Source organism: Corvus cornix, chromosome 11, assembly GCF_000738735.6.
Source record: "Corvus cornix cornix isolate S_Up_H32 chromosome 11, ASM73873v5, whole genome shotgun sequence".
Lineage (NCBI taxonomy): Eukaryota > Metazoa > Chordata > Aves > Passeriformes > Corvidae > Corvus > Corvus cornix.
In genome coordinates this window covers 17,444,917-17,456,488 of record NC_046341.1, presented here as the reverse complement: position 1 = coordinate 17,456,488, position 11,572 = coordinate 17,444,917, and the positions used below count along the sequence as shown (strand labels likewise).

The 11,572-nt window shown below is 37.6% G+C and overlaps 1 protein-coding gene across 1 annotated transcript in view; it reads left to right on the top strand.

The window, feature by feature from the left end:
• CDH8 (cadherin 8) overlaps positions 1-11,572 on the top strand; it is a 149,542-nt gene that overhangs the window by 112,395 nt on the left and 25,575 nt on the right. Inside the window, exons 10-11 of the mRNA XM_010396509.4 lie at positions 2,551-2,672; positions 10,034-10,151. Coding sequence (XP_010394811.1) covers positions 2,551-2,672; positions 10,034-10,151 — 240 coding nt within the window. The remainder of the gene's footprint in view (positions 1-2,550; positions 2,673-10,033; positions 10,152-11,572) is intronic.

Here is an 11,572-nt window from a genome sequence, read left to right as displayed (position 1 = left end):
AAAAACAACAAACCAAAACCTCCACAGTGATTAAACTCAGTTTTGTGCCTAGTTTAGAAAGAACTGACTGTCCATTCATACAAAGGAGGAGAAGTTCTGACTGTTGAATGCTGATCAGTGAGACACCCAACAGCCTGAAGGCAGTGACCATGCTGTATTGGCAGTTTGGGATCAGTCTGGATCCACTTCAATCCCTTCCTACTCCCAGTTCAAGGATTTGGGGCATTGCCAGCAGAGCTGGGTTTAAACTTGGACATCCTCTGTACATGTTTTACCACCGAGAATCTGCAGACATGAAACGTATGGAAATGAACAGATGGAACTATCTCATCCTGGCAGCGTTTTCAACCTGGGTTTGCTTAGTGAGGACTCATTAATGTGTTTGAATAGGTGGGCTCAGGGTGAAGGAAAACACATAGCACAAAGGGGAATTTCACTGGGAAGTTTGGGATGACAAAATAATGCAGTGTGTTCAGGGTGGTGGGCAGTACAAGCTGTAGATACATTTCCCTCTCTATCTCTCTCAGCAACAAAGTTCACCACAGTCACAGGAACCCTAAAAGGCAGTGGATATCCCCTTGTTTGGAGATTTCCAAACCAGCTGAGCCTCTCTTGTGTTTAGTAAATTAATTTTTTAAATGAATTCTCATCAAGTTTCTAATTATAATATCTTTAAATTTAATGTTTGTATTTCTGATGAAAGACAAACATTTTGGGGGCAGTCACAAGGGACATGAATAATTTCTTTAGAAGCTTTTCTAATTAATAACATTTCTCTGTAATGTCTTAAAATTTGAACTGCCATCATTTCATTAATTTAGATAAAAGTAAATCTTTACTGTTTAAATATGACACTAGTGCTGAGAATTCTGATAAGCTGGAGATTCATTGTCTGTATTTTTATCAAATGAAGATTAAAAAAAAGTGTTTAAAATGTTTGGGATTCATGATTTGCATATTATCTTTTATTTGGTTTCAAATACATTACTATTTCATGGCATAAATGTTCACCCCACCTGTTAATCAGTAAGATCATAAAATACAAAATAGACATAAATATTGCTCATACAATATTTTGGTGGGTGTTTCTTTTTCTTCTGTAATATGTTTCTTTCCATATTAAAACTTTTGAGTCTTTAAGATGGAAAACATTTAAATTGTGATCTGTGGCAGTCTTCCATATCCTAAACAGGAGGAATTTTAATATTTCAGACAATCCCAGGAATATAAAGTCTTTTATAGCATATTTGAGTTTGTGTTTTTAAAGTTGTTATTTTTATGTCATTTCAATGTCAGTAGAACAACTGAAATTTGCACATTTAGATTTGTAGGTGGAGCCTCCCAAATTATGGATGTGTTTAGCAAACAAGGAGAAAACACAGATAGAGGGTTTGATTAGGTCACAACACAACCTTGGTGGGAACCACAAAAGCCACAGTGTATATGGTGATTCCACCTTTATTCATCTCTGTCACATCTCTGTAGGGCTGCCACCAGTTGCTCCCTGTGCACTGGTGGGGCCTGATTTTCCTGTACTTTGTAGTCATTTGTATTGAGAAGTGCACTGAATATTGAGTATTGTCATTGCTGATGATACAATGTTGAATTCCGTGACTGGAAAACGATATTCACTGAGAGATGGACTTTGAAACTAGGATTGAGCTACCTGTGGAGGTGTGCATGGGCTATGGAACAGCTTACCAAACTTTTCGAATCAGCTGGTGACCTCAGTTTAAACTGAATTCACAGGTTTGCTCTTTGGGGAGAAATAATCTAAAATACTTATAAGTAGTCTCTATGCAAATCAACTATGCTGAATTGAGAGAAAGGCACAAGCAGCTATCTCTGAAAGCTATTCAAAGTAAAAGCAAACTGTTGGTTTAGCTTTTCTTGCCTTACAGCTCATTCTACTCTTCACAGTGATAAGCAATTTTATGCAAAATAGCTCTATATTATAAATGAGTCATTACTTCAGCGAACAAAGAAGTTCACAGGTCATGGTTTTGGTCAGAGGTAGATGATCAAAGTGCTTTAATAGTCCAAATTACTGTCTAGTTTTGCCTCTGTCAGTCTCCCATCCATCTTTTCCCAATGTGGGTCAGCACTTTAACCACGTTTGCAATGAAGAAGTAATAGATGTGCAGTCAGAACAATTAATGGAGTAAAATGTGCTGTTCTCTGCCAAAGATAAACAAAGAAATAAATCTCTGCTGTTTGCAGCCTTCCCTTTTCCCTGTATAATGGACTTTATCAATAAAACAATACAAACTTCATCAAAGAAAAATCTTACCAATTTAGACCAAGAAAGGTCTTCATTGAGCTAATCTCCAACAAATGCTGTTTGCAACAGGGACCTATTTATTCTTTTCAACCACAAAGCCCTGGCCATCCTTCTTTATCTCCTGCTCCAACTCCACGATCCATTACAGATGAGGCAGCCCAATAAAGCAAGGGCAGGAGACAGGAAGAGCATGGTGACTGTGCAAGCACTGCTGGATTTAATTCCCGATTAAATATGCTTACCTTTGGTACTTTGATATCTTTCCTTAGGGAACCACAGCCAGGTGTCCCGGGTGCCTGTTGCTATCAAAGTTCTCGATGTGAACGACAACGCCCCTGAGTTTGCATCAGAGCATGAGGCCTTTCTGTGTGAGAATGGGAAGCCTGGACAAGTGAGTATCCCAGGTTTTATGTGGTGTGTGAGACTGGGCTGGAGTTTCTCCCTGTCACCTTATAGCATCTTTATTCCAAAAATTTGTGCCCATGTGTTCATGCTAACAGCTCTTAGCATTAACCTAAGATAAAACCATGATCATTTTCTGTGGGATGTCTCTTTCTATATAAACAAACTTTTTTCCCTTAAAGCATAGTTTTAAATTAAAGGTGAGTACTTTGGGGCAATATATTGAAAAAATCCTGAGTGTCTTTAAGCACCCAACATCACACTCTGTGTGGTGGAGCTCAGCACTTCATAAGTTCATGCGTGTTAATAGGTGAGAGTATAATCCAACCTGAATTCCAGTTCAGTTATTGACCTCCATTGCAGCTGCTCCCAGGTATCATTTAGAAGAAACAGTTAAAACAATAAACCCATTTCCCCTTGACCTTATCTCTTTTATAATCTCTATTCAGTTCTTAATTTTCTGTGACAGTTGGGAAAAAAATAAGGCAGCAAACCAGAACTTGATGGAAAGTGAAATTGTAATTGTGTTTAAAGTATCTAAAGAGGGTGTTGGAGAAGGGAAGTTAAAGTTTTCATTACATTAAAAAAAAAGAAAACGTTATTTCTGACTTGATTTAGTGGAAAAAAAGCTTGGTGTAGGAACTCACACAACACTACCCAAGGTGAGGTAAACAGCAACATGTCAGAAGCAGGATTTAAACTGGTTTTTTAAACAGTTTAGTCTTTTTCAAAGAAAATGAAGCAGATTTGTTTAAAGGTATTCACTTTGAAGGACAAATGTACAGAAATAGGGAAGAATATCTTATATGCCACGTAAATGACAAGGTGAAGATTCAAGAATATGCACAGACATTTGGAAAGTAATGCAGTGTAAATGAGATGTAACTTTTGTCCAGCAAGAGAAACACTGGGTGTTACAACAATTCAGTGTTTTTAAACTTTGCAATTTATTTCTAGATTGTGACATTTTATTTGAATAAACAGCAGCTGACAGCATGACACGGCTTGTTAATCCAACTATTCCTGTGTCTCATGTGGGTGTTAGACATTAAATTCACTGTTCTCCAAAGAAGGTTACCTGACAATAGAGTTAGAAGTTATTTTCTTTTTAGTAGTATTAAATGACAACCTATACAGCAGTGTGTGACAAGCCACCTCTGCCAGGATTGCATTATTAGAGAGGATGATTTGACTTCTAGCACCCCTTTTTGTTTAGCAAAATGGTGTCAAAAATGTGTCATTTAAGGAATGAGAATTCTCTTTATCCATTGAAGAGGAGATGTGCCCTTATGGGCAGCCAGTCATGTTACTGTTGGCATTTCAATTCTCTAGCTCAGAGTGGATTTCTGTTTAGCTCAGGGTGGATTTCAGATGCTGAGTAGTTACATTTTCCAGGATAGATTAAATCCTAATGACTATGCCTTTATCCAGGACTCAGTGAGCTTCCCTAAAATCAGAAAGTTCTGTTGTACAGTGTTTTCTGACTGTATTTACCTAAGTATTCCTATCGAATTTCAGGTGGTTTAAGAGATGGTGAAAAATGTTCGCATTTCATTTTTGGAATAAAACAATAAATGGGATGATTAAGAGTCAGCAGGCAAAAGAGGCTTTTGTTTAAACACTTACAGAAAACTTTCATTAAAGCATGATATTCTTTATCTTACCATTACCTCTTACACTCTTGATCTGATGGCAGATGTCACTCTTGAGCATGAATCCTCCTGTGAACTTTACAGATGGTTATTAAATATTTGGCTGCCAGCATGGATGAGGTGGCACTGATCCTGCAATTTATTCTGTGTTTAAACAAATAACACTACTGGAACAGTAACCAGTCCAGAATAATCACCAAGGTTAGGTTCTGAATTGGAGCTGTCGCTCAAAAATTACCAGTTCCTGTAAAGATTTTAGTAACTCCAGTGCTTTATTGTATTTTCTCATGCTTATTTCTATATTCAAGTTTTGGAAGAAATCATATTAATCAGTCAGGATGTAGAATTCAAGGAACTACATATATCTCAGCTATGAAATAGCTGATATGAGAAAGATCTTATTCCTAATATAGTAGCAAAAGCCCAATCTGGATGGTTGTCCAAAGCTTAAACTCAAATGTTACATGTGCAGGAAAGGTGCAGTTGTCTTAAGGTATTCCAGTCTATTGACATTTTCAGTTCAATTTAAATCTAAGTTTAAATCAAATTTGATTTACCATAAGGGAGATTACACTTGAGCTGTTGGTAAAACCTTATGTGCAGCCACTAAATACATTGCACCATCTATTGCAGCTCACTTTCTAAGTGTTCTATTTTGGGTTCTGATGCAATTGCAGTAGCGAGTACAGCTGCTGGGGAGGTGACACAATGGATTAAAAACTGTTGATGTACAGCACTGCCAGGTGCATTGGTGCATTTTCCTTGCCTTCACCTACCTCTAAGAGTAGAGGTACCACAGCTGATGGGAGAAGAAAGGGAAGGGGGAGGAAATATATTTGTCTATGCCTGTATTTGTGTGCTCCTTGCACATTTTTACACACAACAGAAAGTTGCCAGAAATGTTTTTTTTGTCAGTTTTAGGAGAAAAAAAACCAAGACCAAACAATTTGGATGCACTGTTACAGTACCTCTTAAGCTAGCCACAAATCAGCTCTTGCCTTTTCTTATTATCCCCCCTTTTTTTTTTTTTTTTTTGCATAATTCCAATTACTAAAGCCAGAACATTCATGGTTTGCTGGTTATAGCTGTGCTGTTGGTTGTTCTCCAGCACAGTAAAATTATTTTCCTGTACTCCTAGAACAGAACTTCTGTAATATTGAGTAAGAAAAGTGCCTCACTCACTATTCCCCAGTCCACACTCAGACTTTTCCAGGGAAGTGCTGTTTGCTGGAAACAAAGCTACAAAATTTCCACTTGAGCAGTGCAGACAGCGATACATGAGAGCTGAAGCCAGCTTTAAACTGGAGCAATATAAAACTGAGTACAGTGTTCCTCTTGTCTCCTGGAATTTGTCTCTATTTTATTCACTTCTCCTACTAGAATTGTTTTTCTTTCTAATGGGAGAAATCTTCAGGTAGATCTTTGTCTGCCTGAAGAGTCAAATGCAGGTTCTGGCAGTAAAGGAATGGCTCTAGCTGAAAAGGCAAAGTTAAAATTGCTCTGTGGTGAGCCCACTCTTATGGTATTGTGAGTTTGCAAAATAATGGAGCGATAACCATGAACAGCAATGGGAGTGCAAAAGCTTTTCCAGAGTTGGAAGATCAGTTTTATTAAAATTAGGAAAGTGTTTACTAGTGATAAGGAACCATTCTAAGTGAGGTTAACATGTTGCATCACAGGAAAAGTCTTTTAAACAGTGCCATGTACTAAAATTGCACATGGATAATTATGATAGATTGATAATAACTTTGTTTTTCTATTTATCCTTGTGTATATTATTTCAGGCACATGTGGCTTTGTAGAACTGCAATACAAACCTACAATTAGAAAGCCAAGTTGTCCTAGGGGACCATTTAACTATTCATTACAATCCGGAGCTGTCTGCTAAACAAAATATGCAGATTTGCTAAGTTTCTGCTAAATGTATGTACAGAATCAAGTGCATGCATGAAGTATTAATGCAACATCAAAGCTGGAACTTTACATGTAAGAATTTCAGAAATTTCAAGACTGAACAGCCAAAGGGTTATTAACTGTCACTGGATGTGCAGTGAAAAAGAACAGTGCTTGTTATCTTTGTGACAACTGTTGACCAATTTCTCTGTAATGGAACAGCTTTGGGGTGCATGTTGTAACCAGGAAAGAAAAGACATCTGTAGTGGGCAAGAAGCCGATGGCACCTGGGCTGTGCCAGCCCTGGAGCTGCCACAGGACCAAGCTGGTGCTCATCCCCGGTGCTGGCACTGCTGAGGGACCTCCAGCGCTGGGGGCAGCTCTGGACCCTCACAAAGAGACCCTGAGGGGCTGGAGCATGTCCAGGGCAGGGAAGGGAGCTGGGAAGGGGCTGGAGCCCCAGGAGAGGCTGAGGGAGCTGGGAAAGGGGCTCAGGCTGGAGCAAAGGAGGCTCAGGGGGACCTTGTGGCTCTGCACAAGTCCCTGACAGGAGGGGGCAGCCGGGGGTCGGGCTCTGCTGCAGGGAACAGGGACAGGAGGAGAGGGAACGGCCTCAGGCTGGGCCAGGGGAGGCTCAGGGTGGGCAGCAGCAGGAATTTCCCCATGGAAAGGGTGCTCAGGCCTTGGCAGGGGCTGCCCAGGGAGGTTTGGAGTGGCCATCCCTGGAGGTGTCCAAGGAAGGGCTGGAGGTGGCACTCAGAGCTCTGGGCTGGGGACAAGGTGGGGATGGGGCACAGCTTGGACTCCGTGGCCTTGGAGGGCTTTTCCAGACTGAATGAGTCTGTAACTCTGTGATTTTGTGATTCACAGAACCATGCTGTGAACCACAACAACAAGTTGGAGAATTACTTCAGTAGTGTTCCATTGCATGACCACACAACACAGAGTAGTAAAATATGCCTATCAGCACACTAATAAAAACTTGGAAATGAGAATTACTGGACTTTTCTCACCCCTATGGAGTAAAAGATACCACAGTTTAATACCACTGCATATATATTACATTTTTTGTTGTGTTTTTTTCTTCTTTTTTTTTTTTTTATTTTATTTTAAGAGCTTATTTTAATGCAAACACACAAAGAAATAAGGTTGCTATGGGAACTCTAACTCTTAATTCCATGATGTGTGTGTGTAACACAACAAATGTAGTATTGCACTGGGCCTGTCTTTTGCATATAATTTTTGGTGCATTTTCAGAGGAAGAAGGATTTTGTAAACAATGAGAGGACTGGATGGAAAGAACTGAAATATGAGAAAGAATTCTACAGAAGAGTTAAGGGTATAAGAAAGATCCAAAGCTGCTGGAGAGTGTCCAAAGGAGCAACTCAGAGCTGGTTTTTATTTCTTGAAAATTTCCAATCTGGATGATATTCTAAATTTATTTCATAGAATTTCTGTGAGAAGAAAATGCCTATTACTGCTACCCTTGGCTATTGACTCTCAGGTGTATTAATTGAAAACCTGGAGACAGTGAAGTGAACTTTTGCAGTCAACTCCCTTACAAAACACTGGAAAGGTTTAACAGTTATGTACCAGCACAGACAAAATATTACAACAACCTGATAAACTGCACCTGCTTTGTGCACTTGCCCTTCCAGATTTCACTGGGCCATTATCCTTTTTCCCTTTTGCTTTCCCATTCTATCAGAGTTCGAAAAATTGAACAGCCATAAAGTATATCTGTCTAAATATATCTGTCTTGTTCAGGATCCCAGCCCAAATTGCACTTCCCTATGATGATGAATTAGCAGTACCTGCTCCAGCCCGGGGCACATCACACGTGGGTGCTTTAGTGCCTTTCACCTCTGCAAAGAGAAAGTGGAAAATATTTCCCATCTGCAAATGGCTCCATCTCTGCACTGGGACAGACAGAAGCTGCTCAGATATTTTTCCACTGTTTATATTTTTCCCTCTTTAGGATCCATTATTTAGCTATTAAACTGGAGACCTACTTCTTGAATCAAAAACTGATTTAGGCCTTTTTTTTGTTCAACTTTTCTAATACATTTGTTTGAAATCCTATCAAGGTTTCCACCTTGGTAGATGCAGTTATCAAAAAGACAAAAAATATCTATTTATGTGGTATTTAAGCAATCTAAATTTTTTTCAGTAGATTTTTGATGATAATAATGATAAATCTGACCTGTCCAGAATATGATTGGGCAAGGAATTCATTGTCTAAAATTCATTCCTAAGTTGGGTTGTCCTACAAATATCAGTACTTGCTGAAACATTTTTTACATACATAATATCAAATATTTATGTTTTGGTGTTGATCCCTGTGGTTATCTAGTAAGATTTTGTTCTTTCTTTTACTCTTGAAGAACATAAATATGATTTTGACTATTGTCATATATGTAGCACATACAGCTTGATAGTCCTTGTGGTTAAACCAGAATAAAATGTTAGTTATTGGTATTTTCTTAGGGAAACATGAAGATTTAAAAATAAAAGTCTATTAATTTGGACAGCATTAAACCTGCTTCCATTTTTCACTCTACACTTTAAAACTAAAATTTGTAGTGATTCCTAATTTGAATTTAATTGTCCAAGAAATTATTGGTGCATTGCTTTAGGCATTGCAAATAAATACATAAGACAAACGTTATTGGATTCAATGGATGTGAGAAGGGTCAATAATTCTAATTAAATTTCTTATGAACCTCATCTAGCACGATCTAACTATCACTGAAAGTCAGGTCTGAGGGTGGGATCTGGATCCATGGCTGGTTTTGTTTCTATTTCTCTGGAAAACCTTTGGAGTCAAAAGCAAGTGCACCAAATATTTTAAAAATCCCAGCAAAACAAAACAAAAAATCACAAACCCAAACAATGAAACAAAAACACCCCAAAAACCCAAACCTCCTGGTTATTTTAAAATAGTGTTTCTTCTTTTCATATTCCTGTGCAACTTTGTATGATTTGAAGATGATCAGCTGCAGCACCTGAGTAATGTAGAAGGTAAAAATTGTAAATGGAGCTAAATCCACTTCAGACACTGCAGTTGGTCATATAAACCGTATGAGGTTCTTCATACAAAGTTACTTGATTATTCAAAGTTATCCAAACTATCCAAAACACACTTCTCACCTAATTATTCTGCATTTTTCTAGGAATCATTAGTTAATAATGATGTTATTAAAAAACAATCATATGTTCCTAGCACAGGAATAACTGGGGTTTTATTAGAATTAAGAGAAGAAAAATACAGACCTCAAAATCTCTTTTTTTTTTCAATTTAGATTAGTTCTCATCTAAAATTTCACATCTAAATTAGTTTGAAAAAATAATAGTTATTCAATGAAATGAAATGTGGGGGAAGGAGCAAGGATTAAAGATTTATTATATATCCCGGTCCAGTGAGAATGGCACGTGGTCACATAAATGAAAGATAAATGAAAGACTGCCATAGGCAATATGAGTGTTTCTGAAGCCCAGTTTTTCTTTTTTGTTGAATAAGAATTTATTACTTATCTAAATCAGCAGCAGTTTCTGTTGGCCTCTCTACCTGTCTCTCCTTATTCGCTACCTCCTCATTCTGGAAACATCTTAAAAGGGGCAGATGCAGTTCCTTTTCCCAAGATTTTCAGTCTAAGGTCTATAAAAGCCTTGCAAAGTTATAAATTAGGCTTTTTTAATCTATCATGGAGAGAAATGAAATATGTCCAATAAATACAATGGGGTTTTTTCAGCACTGTCTGTTTATCAGGAGTGTGAAAACTTAATGAGCCCATTTCTGTTGCAGGTAATTCAGATTGTCAGTGCTGTTGACAAGGATGATCCTAAAAATGGACATTATTTCCTGTACAGCCTTCTTCCTGAAATGGTCAACAATCCTAATTTCACCATCAAGAAAAATGAAGGTAAATAGAAAAAATATAAAATGTGTATCTCGGCAACTTACTTTTGAATTGTTTTGTTGATTTCTGATTACGTTACCAGTGTGTCCTTTGGGCAATTAAAATTTAAATAATCTGCTGAATGGTACCTTCATTATATCTCTTAAGCTATTTCTGATAACTTTAAAGTAGATAAGAAAGTAAAATGAATATGGAATTTAGATCCAGAAGACAGCTCCCTGGTTTAAATAAAATGAAAGGATGGATTTACTGCCTGCATTATTCCTATTAATTTGAAATTCCAGAGATATGGTGTAGGATGAAAATCTGAAACTATGTTGATAAATAAATGTTGATTCCTACATTGACTGTTTAGGGATGGGAACATAAAATTAAGTATCCATTAAATCTCCCAAAGAAAGCACCTTTTCAGCCTGTTTGTTGTGTGTTATCAAGGTTCCAAAATATTTTGGTGAGGAACTTTTGCTAGAAAGAGAAATCCCTTAGGTCAGCAAAGTCCAGAAGGGCACTTTGAGTCACTGTGCTTTGGAAGGGCAAAATGTCATTTTGCAGGGCTGTAGAAGGGGACATTCACATGTGATGGGAAAAAAGAGACCCATTTAATACTGTTGAGCAATAAATTTATACTGATCCTTTTCTTTGGCACACAGATCTCTTTGAAGGTCAGGTTAGAGAAAGAGCTAGGACTGATCCCAAGAATTCTATAAATAGTGCTTGATGTGTTTGTACTTACTTGAATATTCAGCAAAGTTGTTCTATGTTGGCTTTTTTTAATAAAGCACACCCTGCCAGGAATTCTAGTTAAATTCAGTCTCTTATTTGAAATTGTAAGTAAAGCCTTGTTTAGTCCATTACTAGAAGGAATGTATGTGTGAGCTGCATGTGCAGGAGTGTAAAGGCAATACATGAAATGTCAATTCAAGAGAAAATGCTGTTTGCATTTTTTATTCTATCTGTTCCAACCTAGAAGCGTGATGGCACTGTTTTGCTAAATGACACTGCACCTAAATTCTTAAACCTGCTTAAATATATCTTATATTTTCCTTTTCTTTAGATATGTTTTTCTCTTCTAGCATTCACAAAGTGTGTCTGTACTTATATCTCTATTTTCTTGTAGTAAATGAGTCTCTGTATGTTTATTGGAGAAGATAAAACAAACCTCTTCAAAATGCATTTCATAATCATCAGCAGTGTAACACAAATTGAATTAAGCATCCTAAATGTGAGGTGGTTTGCTTGGCACAGCATGACAAAGTAAAAAAGATCTTAGCATTTCTCTTCATGTTTAAGTACTGAGCTCATGTCGCTAATTACCCTCATCCTTCCAATCTGTTACCTATTTAAGACCCACTCCTGCTCCTACTCACAGACAATGGCAAAATGAGTCCTGAGCTGAGTGAGAGTGAGGAAACTTCCTATGTAAC